Source organism: Rhinopithecus roxellana, chromosome 10, assembly GCF_007565055.1.
Source record: "Rhinopithecus roxellana isolate Shanxi Qingling chromosome 10, ASM756505v1, whole genome shotgun sequence".
Lineage (NCBI taxonomy): Eukaryota > Metazoa > Chordata > Mammalia > Primates > Cercopithecidae > Rhinopithecus > Rhinopithecus roxellana.
The window spans coordinates 139,868,877-139,890,841 of record NC_044558.1 but is presented as its reverse complement, the minus strand read 5'-3'; the positions used below and the strand labels follow the sequence as shown (position 1 = coordinate 139,890,841).

Genomic DNA, 21,965 nt, shown 5'->3' with positions numbered 1-21,965 from the left:
CATGCCTGTAATCCCAGCACTTTGGGAGGTCCAAGCAGGTGGATCACTTAGGTCAGAAGTTTGAGACCAGCCTGGCCAACATGGCAAAACCCTGTCTCCACTAAAATACAAAAATTAGCTGGATGTGGTGGCGCGTGCCTGTAATTCCAGCTACTTGGAAGACTGAGGCTTGAGAATCGCTTGAGCCCAGGAGGCAGAGGTTGCAGTGGGCCACGATCGTGCCACTGCACTCCAGCCTGGTTGACGGAGTAAGATTCTGTCTCAAAAAAGAAGAAAAAAAGAAGCAGCAGCAGCAGTGATGGCACAGGAGAAGCAGTGAGGGGTAGCCTGATGAGAAAGTCTTGCTTTCACAGTTTTTTCTCTATCTTATCTCTTCCACATTTTATTCCCTTTTGAGAATAGAAGGTCCAATGCAGGTCATTCCATATCTGTGTTCCTGTTTTCAACTTTTCCCTATTTGAAAAAAAAAAGTGAGAATGAAAATGCTTCTTTAACCAAATTATTTCCTATTAGTTAATTTAGAGTGATGAGATTGGAAAGGGGCATGAAGATTATCTTTTTCTCTTTATACAATTCGGAATTGTTTGACTTTTTACAAATAGATACAAGTTACTTTTGTAAATAACCAAACAAAAGAAATGGCCACGATAGCATACTTCTAATGACTTACAAAGCAGATGGCTTCATCTGTACTGAAGAAACGTGTGCTTGGCTGTTCAGGGATGTACATGTCACCTCCACCACAGCCCCACCCAAGTTAGGTCCCTTCTACCCTGCAGCCCCACTTTGCAGTGCACATGAGGAAGGAAGACTGCATTCAGAGTCAGATTAAAATAAGCCCTGAGCACTGGCTGGAGTGTCAGTTCCCCCAAGAATATTCACCTGTCGCCACAGGCTGGCAGATAGTATTAGAGTTGCTCAGTCTTTGTGGAGAGAATGAATTACTGCTGGAAAACAGAAATGACTCTTCTTGCAAATAGTCATCCAAACTTCCAGGCAAATCACCATAAGATACTATGATGCTCATTATTTGAGTATTCAGATATAACAATTATTGCACATGGGAATATGCAATTACTTTTGGAAACTTCTGGTAGCTTAGCAAGATAGGGGGTGAGCTACTCTGTTACTTGTTTATTGCCCTGAGTGTCCACTTGTGAGTCCTCACATCCCCTGTTTCAAAAACAAAAGTTAACAAGCAGCTTCTTGCCAGTGGTGTCTGCTGCTCTTTCCTTACTAGAGTGTTATATATCTGACCTGTCATTTGTGGGCTAGCCTGGGAACTAATTATCATTTATAACATTACATCTTTGAATAAAAGAATACCAAGTATCAAACAACCAACTTATAAACAAACATTATGAATATAACAGTCTTGGAATTTAATAACTTTTTACACTTTTCAATATTAGAGACCCATCACTTTGATGGATTTATTTGCCCTTCAGTTATTACCAAGTGATTCTGAAAAGTCCGGGAGGTACTAACAAGTCTGTGAAGTGCTGATTTGACTGCTCCTCCCTGCCAGGCTAGTATGGAAGAGAAAGGCTTTTCACTCTTGAAGGAACACAGCATGCTCTTCTCTGTACATCTTTACACTCTCTGGTTTTGGTTTTATGTTTACAAATGCCTATGCTATGGGAGGGGGGAAACGTCTTTGTTTAAAAAAAAAAAAAAAAAAACTCAGCCATGTGCTAATCAGGTGATAGAAGAGAAAGAGATACAAGGCAGCACTGATCTAAGCCTGAAGTGGGACATTTAGAATAAATTTAAAAGCAGAACATGGGCCGGGCACAGTGGCTCTCATCTGTAATTCCAGCACTATGGGAGGCCGAGGCAGGCAGATCGTGAGGTCAGGAGATTGAGACCACCGTGGCTAACATGGTGAAACCCGGTCTCTACTAAAAATACAAAAAATTAGCCGGGCGTGGTATTGGACACTTGTAGTCCCAGCTGCTCAGGAGGCTGAGGCAAGTGAATCGCTTGAACCTGGGAGGCGGAGCTTGCAGTGAGCCGAGATGGCACCACTGCACTCCAACCTGGGTGACACAGACTCCATCTCAAAAAAAAAAAAGCAGAATATGAAATACTATGTACAGTTCAAGTGCAGTGGTCACTTGGTTTTATAGCAGGAACAAGTTTTCCATTTGCTCTATATAGAAACGTAAAGAGATTTTGAAACTGCTTTAATGGGCTGCCACAAGAATTTATTTTATTGACTTGAAAAATTACTCCTACATTCATGGTGTCACAAAATCATATGTATTTTTCAGTCATGTTTTCATGCATTTTTATTCTATAAGCATACATTATAACCATACAAATATAGATTCTATTCTATAAATAATTCAGGAATTTATAACATATCTAAAGATATATTCCTTATAAATATCAGGGATTTTTCTCTATAAACTACTTTGCTTATTTATTTTATTTTTTTTTTTTTATTTTGAGACAGAGTCTAACTCTGTCACCAGGCTGGAGTGCAGTGGCGCGATCTCAGCTCACTGCAACCTCCGTTCCCAGGTTCAAGTGATTCTCCTGCCTCAGCTTCCCTAGTAGCTGGGATTACAGGCACACACCGCCACACCCAGCTAGATTTTGTATTTTTAGTAGAGACGGGGTTTCACTATGTTGGCCAGGATGGTCTCGATCTCCTGACCTCGTGATCTACCCACCTTGGCCTCCCAAAAGTGCTGGGACTACAGGCATGAGCCACCCCTCCTGGCCTATAAACTATTTATTTATTAGCACTGTGCTAGTGGTTTAAAAAGAAAACAAAAACAAATATGGTCCCCTCCTTCCAGAGTTTGCTGCCTAATTGTCTGGTCACCGAGTGGCCTGACTTCATGGACGGCTCCTGGGGAGGAGCAGCTGAAGAGTGAAGAGGTCTTACAGAACGCCGACAGACAGCATCCAGAAGCCTCACTCATTCTCCCTGATCTCAGAATGTCCTTTTCTTTTCAGCTATGCCTGCAACAAAGCAAGTAAAGCTGCTTCCGTCCTCCTGTACTCTCTGTGGGCACACACGGAACTCCACCATGCCTACAAGAAGGTAAGAACGTGAACAAGGAATGTGTCATAGTTAACAGAGCCAGGTAATAATGGCCCACTTGACCCTGGTAAGAAATCACTAAAAAACTGCATTTTCTTGTGTGCCAGTTTTGTTACCTTTCACGTTTCTGTTTCCTTATCCCAAAGGCTCAGTTTAAGAAGACAGATTTTGTCAACAGCCGGACTGCCAAAGCCTACCACTCCCTTAAAGACTGAGGAAGATGACAAAGTATTCTCAGCTGCAAAAATCCCCAAAGGAAAATACCTATTTTTCTACTACCCAGCCCAAGAAACCTCAAAAGCATGCCTTGTTTCTATCCTTTTCTATTTCCATGGTCCCCTGAATCCAGAAAACAAATAGAACATAATTTTATGAGTCTTCCAGAAGACTTTTGCGAGTTTGCCACCAGTAGATACTGGCCACAGGCACTACAAATAGTAGTCTTTGCTATTAGAGGTTATGGTGCATGGCCTCCTGGAAACAAAATGGGAATTCATGTGGAAGGGACATTAATCCAATAAATAAGGAAAGAAGCTGTTGCATTACTGGGATTTTAAAAATTTGATTTACATTTATATTCCTTTTCCGGTTCCCATGTTTTGTCACTCGTGCACATTGCTTCACCATTGGGCCACGAGTGTAGTATTCTGCAATGTTGAAACAGAATAGAAATGATAAGAAATATCTGCAGTTATCCAGGAGAAAGTATAATGGCAAAATTATTGGTTTCTTTCTTTACTTTGTGCTTGTTTTTATCCCCTTGAGTTTTTTTTCTCTGATTTTTAAATAAACTTAAGAAATTTAGATAACAGAGTATGCATGACTATAAGAAAAAGAAATTGAGAGGAAATGATCATGGCAAATTAAAGAAATCTTTTCCTCCCAGAACTTAAAGTAAAATAAGAAATAAATAAAATCTTTTCCACAGAGAAAGGCAACTATGATTATAAAATTTAACATTCCCCCAAACACTGAGTGAATGAGATTTTTGCTCAGGACATACTTTACCTATAACAATGCCATTAAATCCAAATCCCTTCTAAACAATGGCATTCCGTGTAATGCCTTTCCTGGACTTCTTTGGCCACTGCCCTGGACTAGTGGAAGAATGGACTCTATCTTTATCTGCAAGAGGAACTAAGGCCTTCTATCAGACTAACCAACCAGCCTGGGGCACTGAAAATATGAGTTACATTATCAACTAGCCCAGCTTTGCCCAGCATTTAAGAAATATCACAGAGCCACTAGATCTCATATGATCTTCTTCAAGCCATTATTTTAACTCAAGAAAACTCTAGAGAAAAAAAATGAAGAAGTCATGTTGAAGAAGAGATAAGAATGTGTCAAGACCATCCAGAAATGATATGAGAAATACTGATGTTTTAAAAGGTGACATCATCCAGCGAAATGAATCTATATTAAATGTTATTTTAACTGCGCTATGATTAAAACCATTCATATAGAGTTCGTCTTTACAACTACTATTCTGTTATATATATATTTTTTAATCTGGCAACATTTGTCCTAAGTAAAGTAAGGAAAAAAATTCTTCAACTCCTTTGGCCAGAAAGGTGTACTAGAAAATAAATTTTGAACGTGTACCTAAGTCTTTATTGTATTTGAAACAATTTTTTTTTCAATTTTAAAAGCTGAATGAAGACAACTTAGGTTACTAACCTAGTTCAAAATGAAATTATTTAGATACCAATTTTTAAAATACTGGAGAGAATTTATATGTCTTTTTCCAGAGTTCTGATGATAAGCATTTGGAGTGCATTTATTCCTCCAGATAATAAATGTATGTTCAATAACTTTTTGTGTTTTTTAAGGCATTAATAAAGCCTTTGATAATATTAAATACAAAAGGAGACAAAAGTAGTGTTGCTTGCATTGGTGTCTGTGTATATCTGATTTATTTGTGTATCTTGGAATATATGGTATGATTGACATGAAATTTGAGGATTTAACCTTGTAAACTTCAATTACTAAGGGTTTGATACTTTGTAATTACTTATATTTTCCCCCTAATTAAAATCCTAAATTTTTTACCAAGAGACATTTCCTGTAAGAATGGTGGGACTAGATGGTGACCATAAAAATGAAGACACATGCAGACGTGTTAGCTGTGGTTAGATTTTAGTATATTATTGGGTGATTCTGTGACTGTGAAAAACAAGACTACATTTGATTTCCATGTGCTGCTTTGTCCACTGTGTTTGCAAACACCTCATTACTTTACAGTTTGTGAACACCTCTCAGGGAGGTTCTTCTCTGAATGAACAGTTTTGATCACAGGTTTATATTTAAATATGTTTGTTTTCCTATGTGTCCCAGACCTCGCCCATGCCTTCAGAGAAACTAATGGGCAAAGCTGGGCCTTTTTGTTTATTTGTGTTTATTTGTTCCAAAGGGCTGTTCTCTGTCAAGAATTCTTCATGGTCTTCTGGAATGAAGGAGGTTGCTGCCCTCGATTTCCATCACTGGAAACATTTGTTTAGATCTGATGGCAATAACCAAAGGGTTATCTGATAAAATAGACAGGGGATTAACATGTCAAGTGGGAGAATAAGCAGCAGGACTAGATAAACCACTATAAAACCAATTTAATCACATTGTGAAGAAGCAATTTCTTAGAAGAAAACAGGAGATGGGAGATATATATCTGTATACACGCACACACACACACGTTTATATATAGACACCTACATATGTGTGTGTGTGTGCCTATATACTATAGTTATAAAATGAGATTTCCCCTAAATAAAATGTCTAATGAACTTACTGCTTTGGAATAAGGAGGACTTCAGTATGTGTGTACATTGAACAGACTTGCAGAAGAAGCTGCAAATCACAGAATCTCAGGATTAAGAGGGAATTTAGAAGGCATTTGGTCAAATCCTTCTCGAAGTATCATCTTGCATGAAAAAAACTGAGTTCTTATTAATGTGACAGAAAAGAAAAACATGCAGTCGTACACTCAACTAATTCTCAACATGACCATATAACTGGCTCTTTTCAAGACTCACTGTTGCATTAAAGTATTTCTTGTGAGAGGGAAGATAGATAAAAAAGGGAGCAAACTTTTCAAAATAAAATTCTGCTTTAAGTTTCATGTTTTAGTTTATAGTACAGTTTCATCACTTATGAAGTAAATGTTAACCTTTGAAGGACTATAAGAAAAATTCTTTGTGATATGATGTTCAGGAAAGAGAGATCAAAAATCCCAAGCACTGGCATAAGAATTGTTGAAAATATGAGAAGGGAAAGTGCCGTGAAGGCCCTAGCCTGGGAGACTCAGTGAGAGGATCCAGCAGTCCTTAGCCTGAGAAGGGTGTTGTGTCACCTCTCTGTATATATTTGAAAGCCCACTGTAGAGAAGATGATAGGCTTGTTCTGGCATAGTATAGAGGATGAAACCAGGATCAATAGGTGGAGGCTATTATGAGATTAGCTTTGACAGGGTAATAGTGGACATATATTGAGTACTTCTCACAGCCTCATGAAATCATCCTTTTCTCTTTTTTTTTTTGAGACAGAGTCTCGCTTTGTGGCCCAGGCTTGAGTGCAGTGGCACGATCTCAGCTCACTGCAAGCTCCACCTCCCAGGTTCAAGTGATTCTCCTGCCTCAGCCTCCCAAGTAGCTGGGACTACAGTCGCATGCTACCACACCCAGCTAATTTTTTGTCTTTTTAATAGAGACGAGGTTTCACCTCATCTTGATATCCTGATCTCGTGATCCGCCCCACTGAGGCTCCCAAAGTGCTGGGATTACACGTGTGAGCCACCACACCTGGCCTCTTTTTTAACATTTTGAAAAGCATGAGAAACAAAACCTCGAAGCAGACAGAGGTTAAGTCATAGCTGGAAAGTGCAGAGGGGCTTTGTGAACCCAGATGGTCTGGCTCCTCTCTGGGAGTCCCCTGTGAGCCAAGAGTGAACAATTCATGTTTCCATGCTGGTGAACAGTGGAAGTCTCTTTGGCTTTGCTACCTTTGGAGAGTAAAGAGTGCAGTATGACATCATGGTTAAGAGGGCTCATTCTAGAATGGCCAGCCTGTGCTCAAATTGTGGTTTCTCCACTTATTAGCTGAGGCACATTTCTTATTCTCTCTGAGCCTCAGCTTTCCTTATTTGTAATGTGTGACAGTAGGATTTACCTCATTGGGTTGTTTTGAGGGTTAACTGTGTTAATAAATACAAAGCATTTGAAACAGTGCCTAATAGTATCTACTCAATAAATGCCGATATGGTTTGGCTGTGTGTCCCTACCGAAATTTCATCTCAAATTATAATCCCCACATGTTGAGGGAGGGACCAGGTGGAAAGTGATTGGATCATAAGGGCGGTTTCCCTCATCCTTTTCTGCTGATAGTGAGTTCTCATGAGAGCTGATGGTTTTATATGGCAGTTTTCCCTGCTCTTACTTGCTGTCTCTCACCTGCCACCATGTAAGACATGCCTCTTCCCCTTCGGCCATGACTGTAAGTTTCCTGAGGCTCCCCCAGCCATGTGGAACTGTGAGTCAATCAAACCTCTTTCCTTTATAAATTTCCCAGTCTCGGGTATTTCTTTATAGCAGTGTGAAAACAAACTAATACAAGTGCTAACTAAATTACTTGCAATTCCCTGGTTTGGAGGTCTTTGCTTTTCTTTTTAAGTTCATCTCTTGTGAATTTCTCTTTGTAGATAAAGCTGGTTCAGTTAAAAGCCCCAATAGAAGGCCAGGTAGAAATGAGGAAAACAAATATGGCCCAGGCAAGTGACTCTGAATGTCCATTCCTCAGAACATGAGTCCTTTGTGGGTAGTTAAGTGTTACATGAAAAGAAATATTCTATACTTAAATAAGTATGTTCTTTATGAAAAAAAAACATAGTTATACAAAGATCAAAAGATTCTTGACCATGGCATGACTTCTCAGAATGCCGTGGGTGCCTTGTAATTATAAAATTTCCAAGGAGGGACAGCTTATGCTGCATGTCAGACACCTGTTTTTTGAAGCTGTAAGCCCTTTTTTTCTTAGACAACTCTTGAAGCTGTACCACTGCTGTGAACTCTGACCAACATCCACCTGTGCCATACGCAAGAGGACAAGGGGTGTTTATCTGGCTCTCAGTACAGTTCATCAAGCTAAGCCTCAGCCACTAATAAACTATACGCAGTGTTAGTTCTGAACAATCTTAGTAAAATCTGAAAATTTGTGATTTCAATAGATTGAGGGTCATTTCCTGAAGATTTTGTTTCATGCCCACCTGGAGTGCTGCAAATCTGGACAGGTGGATAACTCAAGGTGGTTATTAGCCCAGAGAAGCAGATGGAAGCAGTGACTGGCATTCTTGCATCTGGCTGATCAGATAAATAAACCTCTTCACTCTCACATCAAGAAACAATTACATCTCTTAGAAGCCTGAATTTCTCCTGTAAGCAGCTGACCCGCAATAAACCTGGCAAGGAATACAAAACAAGTCCAAAGTCTTGGGGATTTTCTTCACAGTAATTGGATGTTCTTCCCAATAACAATCCTTTGGGTATTTTTTGGTTTGGGGATTTTAAGAAAAAAGTGTTTTCATTTTTCATCCATCTTTCAACATGTATTGAACACCCCTACTCCTGGAGCTGAGGACCAGTGATGTAACTTTATGAAGAAGTGCTCACAGATTTGTGAAATTTACTGCACCATGATGGACACTTTCATCACTCACAGTATCCTTCACTTGAGAAGCAAAAAGTTACCAACTGTTTGGTGAGGGCTAAGGAGCCCTAGACCCATACGGATCATCTAGAATAGGTGTCTTATAAAATAAGAAATGGTTGGAGTGAGAAGCAGAGAATTATTAAAAAGAATCCTTCAGTTTTAGCTAGGAAGTTGAATCAGAATTAATGGTAAGAAGAACAACCTAGAAAACCTGTAATTCTAATATTTAGGAAATGAACAAAGTTTTTTTTTTTTTTTAGAAAGTTTTGTTTCTTTTGTCCTTTGTTCTAATTGCAGATTTTTGCAATTCCTAATTTAAAAAAATAGAAGCAATCTATTTTAGTGGGGTTGCCTTAACAGTTTTATATAAGAATTATGCTGTGAACATGTTAAGTAACACATTCCGATTTCTTTTGGTAGCTCATACTTAGAGTGACCCAATTCTTTATCTTATGTTTTATTTCTCCTTCTTCAGTTTATCACTTGGAATGCTTCAATTGCATTTCAGTAACAAAAAAGTTCAAAATAGCTTATGCAATAAATGTTTTTATCCCATGTAACAGGAATGCCAGGTTTAGGCTTGTGCTTGGTTATTACAGCAGCTCGTTGAAGACATCACGAACCCAGTTCCCTTCTTTTTTTTTTGAGACAGAGTCTCGCTCTGTCACCCAGGCTGGAGTACAGTGGCACAATCTCGGCTCACTGCAGCCTCCGCCTCCCAGATTCAAGCCATTCTCTTGCTTCAGCCTCCCGAGTAGCTGGATTACAGGCGCCTCCACCACACCTGGCGATTTTTTGTATTTTTAGTAGAGACAGAGTTTCACCATGTTGGCCAGGCTGGTCTCAATCTCCTGACCTCATGATCTGCCCACCTCGGCCTCCCAAAGTGCTCAGGTAACAGGCATGAGCCACCACACCCGGCCCTTCTGTCTTTCAGCTTTACCATCCTTGACATCTTGGATTCTGCATTCCAGTTGATCTCTTCATGTTTACAGAATGGTTGCAGCAGCTCCAAACATTCCATCTTCACAGAGCCATGTCCAAAGGCCAGAAGTATATACCTTTCTTGCACCTTTTTTATAAGTAAATTTTTCTAGAGGTCTGCATCAAATATCTTTTATTTCTTATTGCCCAGAATTGCACATCCATTCCTAAGCCAGTTTCTAGTGAGAAAAGTACAACTACTATGCCTTTAAGCCAATTACATTTCACCCAAGGCTGGGCCTACCTCCCCTGAGGCTCATGGAGTGTTTTACTGAGCAAGGGGGGGAAAAAAGGCTGTAGACTAGTCAGCCAACATTGATAACTGGATAACAGAGACACTCAATGAAGGAAGCATTCAACTTTTTTTAGCAAATTGATTTCACCTGGCCTATAAGAGCACCTTGATTTTTCAAACCGTGCAGCTGCGTCTATTTAAATTTTTCTATGATTGTTGTGTTGCATTCAGGACCCAGTCCATGAAAATCTGTGGGTAAAGAATGATGGGCGAGCTAGGAACTGCAGTTAGCCTCATGATTTCAGGGAGAAGAATAAAAGCGATGCTCAGTTTTACAACGGGGAGTGGAGGAAGAGTCATTTCAGAAGCTATGGTGCCTCTTTTTCATTGTCTCCTTTGCTTGACATCTACCATTTCTCACCTGTAAGTTGTAATTATGGACCCGAAGTTGTACCTTCATTGACAGAATCATTCTGAAAGCTGGCCTGCGCCTGAGGTTGTTGGATAGTCTAGTTTCCCCACTGAGACATCAGCCGTGGCAGTGTAGCCCAGTGGAGAGAACGTGAATTTGAATTCTGACTTTGTCTCTGACTGGCTGTGTGACTCTGCAGAGTTCTGGGTGTCCATTTTACCTCAGTTCTTCGTAGGATTGTTGAGGGAATAAAATGAGATAATGTCAAAATGTCTGCCACCTGGGACACTCAAGAAAAGTTAATGATTACTTCCTTCTGCTTGTAGATCTGGCTGCCACCCAGGGACCCCCGGGCTTCAACATCTGCCTCCTGCCCCTTCCACCCACCCCTGACCCTACCACCACCACCCGTTTCATTCCCATGCCTTTCATCGGGTCCCAGGGATCATCTCCGAGCAGAAAGCAAATTCCACAGTGGCAAAACAGGAAATGATGAGGGGCGGGGGAAATGTACCTGCTTAATCTCCTCATTCCCAGCAGCCTCTCCTCACGGCTCCAGGTTTCAATCACTTCTCTTGCGGATCTGTTATCCACAACCCCACAGTTCCTGAGCTACCCATTTCCACGCCAAACCCCATCCTTCTGGAGAACTCAAATCAGGGGTCTTCCAGGGACACAAAGTGAGGTCACTCCCCTTCTTGCTGCTACGGTTGCAGCAGGAGACAATGTGGTCTCACTAACCCAGGTGGAAATAATATGTTTTCCTAGTTTTAAAAAAGCATCTGTACTACCCAGGGTAAATAATAAATTAGGTCAGCCCAATAGTAATAATGGATTTACTTTTCTGGGGAAAAAAAAAAAAAATTGTTTTGGAAGATAGCTTGGAGCCTCAGCACATGTTTTCTGTTCATATGAAAGTCAGATGTGACAAAGACTCTCATTGCCTCCACCATACCCTTTTTCTCCTTTTTCCAACACGATAGAAAGTCTAACAGAGCACATGCTACTCAGAATAAAGACTGCATTCCCTGGGCAACTTGTTCGGGTCCCCTTCGAAGCTGTGGAAGCTTTGTTGTTTCGCTCTTCACAATAAATCTTGCTGCTGCTCAAAAAAAAAAAAAAAAAAGACTGCATTCCCCCACCTCACAACAGAGTGAGGGCATGGGACTGAGAGCTGGTCCATGGGATGTGAGTGAAGGACAATCCAACAGCTTCTCAAAACCTTCAGAGATTGTTGGGCACGTGTGTGCCCTTGCCCTCCTTTTTCCCCTTTGTTCATCCTGCCTGGAAGCTGTTGCTGCCCTCCTGAACCACAAGGATGGAGGCCACTCTTGTTATGGCAGTACAGTGACCTGAGAGGAGCCGGGTCACAGCAGCTCTGGATCCCTTACCTTCAGACGTCTGCACATGTGAGAGAGAAATAAATTTTAATTGGGTTTAAGCTACTATTTTGTTTTTTATAAATCACACTCAAACTTAGTTGTAACTATTACTTCTTGAGACCACATCTGGAGCAAAATCAAATTTTAAAAAAACAGGCTGGGAATGGTGGTTCATGCCTGTAATCCCAGCACTTTAGGAGGCCGAGGCAGATGGATCACTTGAGGTCAGGAATTCAAGACCAGCCTGGCCAACATGGTGAAACGCGGTCTCCACTAAAAGTACAAAAATTAGCTGGACGTGGTGGCACGCACCTATAATCCCAGCTAGTGGGGAGGCTGAGACACGAGAATAGCTCGAACCCGTGGGGCAAAGGTTGCAGTGAGCTGAGATTATGCCACTGCACTCCAGCCTGGGGAGCAGAGCGAGATTCCATCTCAAAAAAAAAAAAAAAAAAAATTTAAATTTCCAAACCCAAAAGATACAATGCCTCTGTCCTAGATTAGAACACCAACTAGAAGATTAACCTGCTAGTGAGAATACACAGAGCATTAAATTCAGTGAGTTAATTTTAGATCCCTATATCCTGTTGATAATGCTCTTTACAAAGCAGCCTTCAGCCATGCTCTGAAATTAATTCTACTATATAGACACTACAAGGCCAAGAGGGAACTGAAAGGAACAGAACTGACCTAATGATGCCAAATTTCCCTTGGGAACCATACCTGTAAGGGGAAAAAAAAAAAGTAGTACCTAAAATAATTTATAAAACTATATAACTAGCCAATAGCCAAGATATGGAAACAAACGAAGTGTCTGTCATGGATAAATGGATAAAGAAAATGTGGTACGTATGTGTGTGTAGATAGATAGACAGATATTCAGCCTTAAAGATGAAGAAAGTCCTGTCACACACTACAACATGGCAGAACCTTGAGGACATTGAGCTAAGTGAAATAAGCCAGTCACAAAAAGACAAATACTGAATGATCTAAGTTACATGTGGAATCTAAAAAGTCATAGGCTGAACATGTTGGCCCTTGGCCTGTAATCCCAGCACTCCCTGCAATCTCAGGAGTCCAAGACCAGCCTGAGCAACACAGGGAGATCCCGTCTCTACAAAAAATTAGTCAGACATTGTGGCGTGCATGCCCTTAGTCCCAGCTACTCAGGAGGCTGAGGTGGCAGGATTCCTTGAGCCCAGGAGGTCAAGGCTGCAGTGAGCCATGATCACACCACTGCACTCCAGTGTAGGCAACAGAGTGAGACTCCATTTCAAAAAATAAATAAAAATTTAAAAATCATACTCGGTGAGGCATGGTGACTCATGTCTGTAATCCCAGCACTTTTCGGAGACCAAGGCAGGAGGGTCAAGAGCTCGGGAGTTTGAGACCGGCCTGGGTAACAAAGTGAGACTCCCATCTCTACAAAAAAAATCAAAAAACTAGATGGACGTAGTGGTGCACACCAGTAGTCCCAGCTACTCAGGGGGCTGAGGCAGGATAATTGCTTGAGCCCAGAAGGTCAAGGCTGCAGTGAGCCGTGTTCGTGCCACTGCACGAGCCTGGATGATAGAGCAAGACCCTGTCTCAAAAAAAAAAAAAAAAAGTCATATTATCACTATAAGAATGGTTATTTGGGGTTAGAGGTAAGGAAATGGGGAAATGTTGGACAACAGATACAAACTTGGCAGTTTTAAGGTGCATATGGTCTGAGACCTAATGTACAGCACGGTAACTAGTTAATGCTGTATTGTATACTTGAAATTCTCTAAGAAAGTAGATCTTAAATAATCTCTCCAAAAAAAGCTAAGGTAATAGATTTCTTAATTAGCTTGATTGTAGTTGTCATTTCACAGTATATACATATATGAAAACATCACATTATACATCTTGAATATTTTTATTTGTCACTTACACCTTAATAAAGATGAGGAGTGGGGAAAATACTATGTAGCAAGCAAAGTCTGTTTGCTACAGTGTATTTGCTGATGGATGTCAAGAGGAAATGGTTTTCTGCCAAACTTAGGTCACATTTTTTAAAGACTTGCAGGAAAACCATAGTTGCCTAATACAATGTATCTGACAGAGGCAATGTTTGACAAAAGGCATCCAGTTTTTCATGTACATATTGTGTTTAGGAAACATTGCCAAGTCATAATAAACAGTCCTATGTGGATTTGTGGGATTTTTGCTTCATGAATCTTGCCTTTGGGCACTCGGCACCCCGTTTGACTTCTGAATTTCCTACTGTATCCCTGGGGCTAGATTTCTCAGCCCCTCACAGTTGGGTTTTGGATGCAGCTTAGGTTCTGTCAGGATTAGTTGGGTAGGAAGGTGGAGGCCATTTTCCAGGAGCTGTTATGGTTGGGGAGGAGGTCCCAGCGTAAGTCATCAGCCTCTAGTCACCAGCTTCCTGAGTGCTGGCAGCCTTGATAGTGGCAGATGTGGTGGCAGGAAGTGCAGCAGCCTGCCCCGACTTCTGCTCTTCCAACCCTTTCCACAGTTGTGTAATACAAGCACCCAAATTCCTGTACTAAATACTTTCTGGGTGTTGGGTGCACCAAACTCTCAAATCACTGCTGAAGAACTTACTCATGTAACCAAACACCACCTGTTCCCCAATAACCTATGAAAATAAAAAAAAAAATTAAATACTTTCTGCAAATATCTAGAGTGAATTGTGTTTTCTGCACTAAACCCTGGTACATATTCTAACCATTTTTATTTTCTAGGAATTGGAATAATTAATTTACCGGAAAAGCCTAATCTTGTTTGTTAATGGAGTTTTTTTTAATGTTTATAACATTAAAACAGGGATCTTTGGGCTGGGCATGGTGGCTCATGCCTGTAATTCCAACACTTTGGGAGACCAAGGCAGGTGGATCACTTGAGGCCAGGAGTTCGAGACCAGCCTGACCAACATGGCGAAACCCTGTCTCTAGTAAAAACACAAAAATTAGCCGAGCGTGGTGGTGGGCGCTATAATCCCAGCTACTGGGGAGGCTGAGGCAGGAGAATTGCTTGAACCAAGGAGGCGGAGGTTGCAGTGAGCTGAGATCACGCCACTGCACTCCAGTCTGAGCAACAGAGTGAGACTGTGTCTAAATAAATAAATAAAGAGATCTTTGGCCGGGTGCGGTGGCTCACGCCTGTAATGCCAGCACTTCAGGAGGCCAAGGTGGGCAGATCATGAGGTCAGGAGATCGAGACCATCCTGGCTAATACAGTGAAACCCGTCTCTACTAAAAATACAAAAAATTAGCCAGGCGTGGTGGCACATGCCTGTAGTCCCAGCTACTCAGGAGGGTGAGGCAGGAGAATCACTTGAACCCGGGAGGTGAAGGTTGCAGTGAGCTGAGATCATGCCACTGCACTCCAGCCTGGGGGACAGAGTGAGACTCCGTCTCAAAAAATAATAATAGTTAATAAATAAAGAGATCTTTGGTATGTCATAAAGATGTTTACTTTTTAAACATTAAGCTTAAATATCTGGTCATTTTCACATATAAATCTAGTAGTTTTTTCTATAAGGCTTTTCCTTGATCTTAGATTAATATTTTAATAATGGATATGTTTAACAGAGTAATTTACCCCCAAATAATTAACACCTTAATTAATTAAATTTAGTAATAAATAGATTGGTAAATAGTTAAGTATGTTAAACTGTAATATAATTTCAGTGTATCTCAAGGCCTTCACACCTAACAGGGTAGACCCAGACATTTAACAAACCAAACTCACCTAAACACTTAAATGGTGCTTACCAACCTGAGAAACCTGAGCGTAGAGAGGTAATACATCTGACGCCTTTAAATATTCAATACTATTTATAAACCAAATACTTTTCTCATGAAAATCACAAGACAAATATTAATTAAACATTAAAATTAAAATCCCAACTACAAAATTTCAGATTATCTTAAACAGATTAGATGTGTTAAATAACATACATAGCCAGATTATAATGATGATTTTAAAACTGAACACTTAAGTGTACATAGAAGTATTAATTTTTTTTTATTTCTGTCCTAATCTCTGTTATAGTTTCTGAGTCTTTGTGGGATTATATCATTACCTATAACTAAGGAAAGCAGATTTATAGTCTCAGGGTAGCTGAGTCCAGTTGGTGTGAAATCAAGGACAAAAAAGTTGCCGCAGATCTAGGTACAGTCAGAGATTCTAGCCCTGGACAAGGGGTCTGGTTGCTGGTTCCATTCAATTCTCCCTAAGCTACAGAAGACCTGAGCTCTCCCCTTCCCACAAATGTTTCTTTGTAGAGTGATAGGACTTTTGAAGCATGTGCTTTTTCTTGCTACCTAGTCTCCCTACCCAACCTCACACCATTGTATTATCTTAGATGGGATGCATACCTTTCTCATACACACGCACCCACACACACCCCAAACTGAGGTTGCAACTAATCTCTTTCCTGCCTCATTAGAGTTCATTGAATCCTGCAAGCACACACACGTTGCAATTAATCTTTTTTATGCTTTACTTTATTACCTATCTCATCAGCCATTATCTTTTCTAAAACATTATATGGACATTGCTTACTTTTGGCCCTGATTCCAAAAAAATCTAAAGAAAATTAAAATTTAGAGAACAATACTCCTTTAAAAAGAAAAGAAAAACTTCCTTTTTTCCTCCTAGGGAAAACCCATTGCCCCTGAGAGCTTAATAGCTTTGAGCTCATGGGAAATGAAGAGCACTTCCAGGTCTGGAATTTACATCCTACTTCAAAGACATGTTTCCTAGATCGAGAATACTTAACAGTTTGAGATGTTTTAAAATCATTTCTGAACAAGCCCCTACTGGGGCTTTTACTTTCAAGAGTTTGAAATTTTGGCAAGCAGATACTTAAAGCTATTGATTTGTTCTGTCTTTAGCTACTGGAACTTATCACTGAAAGCTGAGATTTCATGCAGGAATTTCTTCTGTATCAGGACAACAGTAAGAGAAAGATCATTTCTAGCAAATTAATCTTTTTTTGAAATACTATTCACAACATTAGTACAATACAAAAACCCAAGCAGTTAGCCAAAATTCCTCATTCTTAGAGTTGTGGGCTGAAGTTCAAAATTTCTTGACTCACTGCCCATGATTCATTATTTTGAAAAGTTGTGTTTTGGGCTCAGACCCCACCTTTGATAATCACAGCATTAAAATTCAAAAATGATAGTCAAGGTTATTTATGTGGTGACCATACACAAAATTTACTTCTGTATTCCACAATTCTTTATTGATTCTTGCTTATCCTTTTGACTTTGTAGTTTTAAGAAAACATTACCTTATACAGTATTTCAACTATAGAGTTTATCAAACAATTATAATGTGTTTGAATTTTTTAATGTTACTGTGTCCTGACAAAAAACAACCATTATTTGGGGATAAATGTGTTAGCAGCAAAAGTATGCATCTGGGTCTGCAGCAACCGCAGTGCTTGCCTCCGCAGAAGAAAGAATTGGACCGACGGATATAAGGCAGAAGGAGAGACCAAGGCAAGTTTTACAGCAGGAGTGAAAGTTGATTAAAAAGCTTTAGAGCAGGAATGAAAGAAAGGAAAATACACTTGGAAGAGGGCCACCTGGGCAACCTGAAGGACATGTACCCTGTTTGACATTTTGACTTGGGATTTTATAAGTTAGCTTGCTTCTAGGGTCTTGTGTTACTTCCCACACGCCCAACTCCTGAGATGGAGAAGCGGCTGATCACCAGGTTCAGGTGTTTCCTATCTATTAGGAGCCTGCTGTTCCCTAGTGTCAGCTGTGACCAGTTATTAGAGAGCCAGTTAACGACCACTTGACGATCATCTGTTGGTCACCTGACATTCCTGATGTGTACGTGGTGTGTGGGGGCAAGGGGAGCCCTCTCCTGCCCTGCGCTTGCCCGACTAGCTACCTACAGTAACAAATGGAGTCTAAGGAAGTGATATAATGAAGACATTCCTATCCCCCTAAAAAACGTTCCTGCTTGAATGAGATGTTTGTATCTGGTTTGTCATAGTACCTGACATTCAACAATTGGAGATTAAGGCTTTGATTAAATATAAACTCTTTTAAAATACAAATTTTCTTAGACAAGTTACACCAAAAGTTTAACCAGCATCAGAAGACTATATAGAGCAAATCAATGGCATTAACATAATAAATCATCATACAACAGAATAATATACAGTAAAGAAAAAGAAGGACCTGTGGCTACAAGCAACAATGAAAATAAATCTGAATTGGAGTATGTTAAGCAAAAGACAAAAGTATAAAGTAAGTGTGATTCCATTTAAAGTTCAAAAACAAAACTACAAAAGTTAATCATACATATTTTTCTAGCTTTGGAAAGCTATAAAGGTGCAGAAGGAGCAGGACTGAACATTTTTTAAATAAAAAAGCTATAAAGAGTTGCCAGTAAAAATTAACACCAAACTTAGGTCAGCAGTTGCCTCTACTGGGGAGATTTGTCGGGGGCTCCCAAGGTGTTGAAAATGGTCTAATACTTACACATAAAGTACGAGTTCTCTAGTGTGATATATGTCATGTTTTAAAAGTATAAAACTAGTTTTATTTTTTAAATAAGTTATGTATATTTAAGGTATACAACCTGATGTTATGGGATACATACAAATAGTAAAATGGTTACTGCAGTGAGGCAAATTAACATATCCATCATCTCACATAGTTTCCCAATTTTTTGTTGTTTTGTGGCAAGAGTAGCTAGAATCTACTCGTTTAGCAGGAATCCCTACTATAGCACAGTCTAATTCCCTGTAGTCTTCATGTGGGACATTAGCGCTCTAGACTTTTTCATCCCATACATCTGTTACTTTGTAAGCTCTGACTGCATTTCCCCACTTCCTCCTCCTGCCCCAAAACTCATTTAAACATTAAAGATGGGCTGCCATGATTCAAAAGTGGAGGGGTAGAGCTTGAGGCACAGCCCCCAAACTTGCCCTCCTCATATCTCTAGTAGGGGCCATGGTGCGCCACTAAAGATCCTCTGTTCTAGGTCTGAAACAGCCCAGTTCCTGGGAGTGTTGGCAGCACCATCTCTCAGGTGAGTCTCACTCAGGGACTACCCTTTGGCTGAAAAGAGCCATAGCCCAGGCTGGGTGCGGTGGCTCACGCCTGTAATCCCAGCACTTTGGAAGGCCAAGGTGGGCAGATCACCTGAGGTTGGGAGTTCAAGACCAGCCTGACCAACATAGAGAAATCCCCATCTCTACTAAAAATATAAAATTAGCCAGGCGTGGTGGCGGGCGCCTGTAATCCCAGCTACTTGGGAGTCTGAGGCAGGAGAATTGCTTGAACCTGGGAGGCGGAGGTTGCATCAAGCGGAGATCACACCACTGCACTCCAGCCTGGGCAACAGAGCAAGACTCCATCTCAAAAAAAAAAAAAAAAAAAAAAAACAGCCCAAGGGCATGCCCTCTTCCTGGGGAAAGCCCATATACACAGACTGGTGAAAATATACGGGTTCAGCCCTTGACCCCCAATAGGATACACATGTGATGACATAAACTTGCAAAATATTAGAATACTTAGGGTTGACTAAATGCCAGCTACATATCACTGAAAACAGATGTCATTCTTTACAGCGTCTTCTCAAAAGTGCATACTATTGTCAAGAACCTCTTGCTGAGATGTTTTTCATCAGCGGTCTCTTATAGTAACAAATATGTTTTAACATTCTAGAATACAAATTCCATGATGGAATTTTCAGTTTTATTTGTATATGAGGATTTGAGGCATTCTTTCCTAAATGGAATTAAAACAAAATAAAATATACAAGCCTAAAGTTTACTTTTTAAAGAAATATTACCAATGCAAATGATACAACTTCAGTTTGCTATGACCAGGCTGCTGGTTAAGGGCTGATAGAGGCAAGGAATTAAAAAGTCAAAGGGAGAGGACATCTGGAGTGTGACACCAGCATTTATCTTTCAGTCTTGTTGGAAAATCAGGTAGGACCTTCCCAACTGTGTTAAATAGAAGATTCCACCCTTTGGTCAGTTCTGCTTAACAAGATGAGCTCTGAGGGGGACTCTTAATGTATGCAACAAACGGGGAATTTTGAGAGAGGTGGAAAGCCTCTATTTTGATTGAGAGTGGAAAAGAGTACAGAAATTCTCTGAAGGCTGCTGGGTTTCGAAATGGAAACCCTCACTATCGTTTGTCTCCTTCCTTCAATCTTTATGAATAAAATGTTCATTCAGACGTGAACTCTGGAAACCTACCCACCCAGAATTTCTAGAAACTCCATTGGCTCGGGAATTTATCTGGCAAAATTTTCCCTCTCTAAAAATGGCACTAAGAGGCCAGGCACAGTGACTAACACCTGTAATCCTAGCACTTTAGGAGGCCTAGACAAGCAAATCACCTGAGGTCAGGAGTTCAAGACCAGCCTGGCCAACATGGTGAAACCCCGTCTCTACCAAAAACACAAAAATTAGCCGCCACCCTCAGTCCACTAACTAGAGCCACATGAACTTGTCACATTTCTCCAGATCTTTCGTGCAAGTCCTTTCATAATTCTATGTCTTTGCTCACACAGAACTGTTCACCTGAAATATATTTTCCCCCATTTCTTCACCTGGCAAACTTCCTTTCATCCCTCAAGATGTAAATCAAAAGAAATTTTTGTGATGTCTCGGATACCCCAAGCAGAGTTGGTTGTTCAAATTGTTTTAAAGTTCTAAGGTCCGGCTACTTTACCATTCACTGTCCGTTTCCCCTGCTGGGCTTTTCAAAAACTAAGATAAGCCAGGCACAGTGGCTCATACCTGTAATCTCAGCACTTTGGGAGGCCAAGGCAGGCAGATCACCTGAGATCAGGAGTTCAAGACCAGCCTGGCCAACATGGTAAAACCCCATCTCTACTAAAAATACAAAAATTAGCTAGGTGTGGTGGTGCACGCCTGTAGTCCCAGCTACTCAGGAGGCTGAGGCAGGAGAATCACTTGAGTCCAGAAGGTGGAGGTTGCAGTGAGCTGAGATTGCGCCACTGCACTGCAGCCTGAATGACAAGAGCAAAACTCCATCTCAAAAAAAAAAAGAGAGAAAAGCTGGGCGCAGTGGCTCACTCCTGTAATCCCAGCACTTTGGGAGGCCAGGGCAGGTTGATCACGAGGTCAGGAGATCGAGACCATCCTGGCTAACATGGTGAAACCCTGTCTCTACTAAAAATACAAAAAATTAGCTGGGCGTGGTGGCGTGCACCTATAGTCCCAGCTACTCGGGAGGCTGAGGCAGGATAATCGCTTGAACCCGGGAAGCAGAGGCTGCAGTAAGCTGAGATCACACCACTGCACTCCAGCCTGGGTGACAGAGTGAGACTCTATCTCAAAAAAAAAAAAAAAAAAAAAACTAGAATTATTAACCTTAGTAAGTGACAGAAGGCAAACTTAGTAATGGTCTTCAGACCTAAAAGCTTTTTGCAAAAGAATAATAACAAACAGTTTTGAATCTCTCTTGGGTGGAAAACAAGAAAATTCCTTTTGCGATTGCTTGGCAATGCTTGCAAATGTACTTGTTACTTTTCCTTATGGCTGTTTGCACAAAATAGTCTCATTTCCTTGTATCTTGTTTTCTTGGTCTTTAACATTTATTGGCCTTTTAAATGTAGGTATATTCGTTATGAAAGAGCAGTTTCTAATCTGCTTCCTCTTACATGGCCATAAAATCCAAAGCAATGATAAGAAATATGGGTGTGTGAGCTTTTTGCTGGGCAGTCTGCCGAAAGTCTACATTTTCACAGCCAGCCGGGCCCTAAGTTAAAGGTCGTTGTTAGGAGGAGAGCTGGGACCAGAACATCCCATAGGAGTCCTTCCCTCTTATCTACTGAGAGGATTGACTGGGCCATTACCGGGAGCTTAAAAACATGTCCATCTTTTTACTCAGCATCATGCAGAGGAAGAGTCCACACACCTCTCATGGGAAGAGAAGAAAAAAGAATGCTTCCCCTTCGTCTCTTTTTGAGGACATACAAGTCATTCAGACCACTACAATCCTCACTGATTGGAGGAGAAAAGCAGTTCAGGTCAAAAGTGGTTGCAGGACAGAGCTACAATAAATAATAAAGGACAGAAGGTGTGTCCACCCTTGCCAAAAATGTTACACATGATATGTTTCTTGTTGACAACCTCATAAGTAGACATTATTGTCACCATATTTTAGATGATGAAGCTGAAACTCAAAATGGCTAAATAAC

The 21,965-nt window shown here is 40.6% G+C and overlaps 1 protein-coding gene across 1 annotated transcript in view; it reads left to right on the top strand.

Moving 5' to 3' along the window:
* Window positions 1–4,933, top strand: part of PKP2 (plakophilin 2) — a 109,806-nt gene extending 104,873 nt beyond the window's left edge. The window contains exons 12-13 of the mRNA XM_010370988.2: window positions 2,968–3,055; window positions 3,202–4,933. Of these exons, the coding sequence (XP_010369290.1) occupies window positions 2,968–3,055; window positions 3,202–3,270 (157 nt within the window). The 3' untranslated portion in view covers window positions 3,271–4,933. The remainder of the gene's footprint in view (window positions 1–2,967; window positions 3,056–3,201) is intronic.
* The last annotated feature ends 17,032 nt before the right edge of the window (window positions 4,934–21,965 follow it).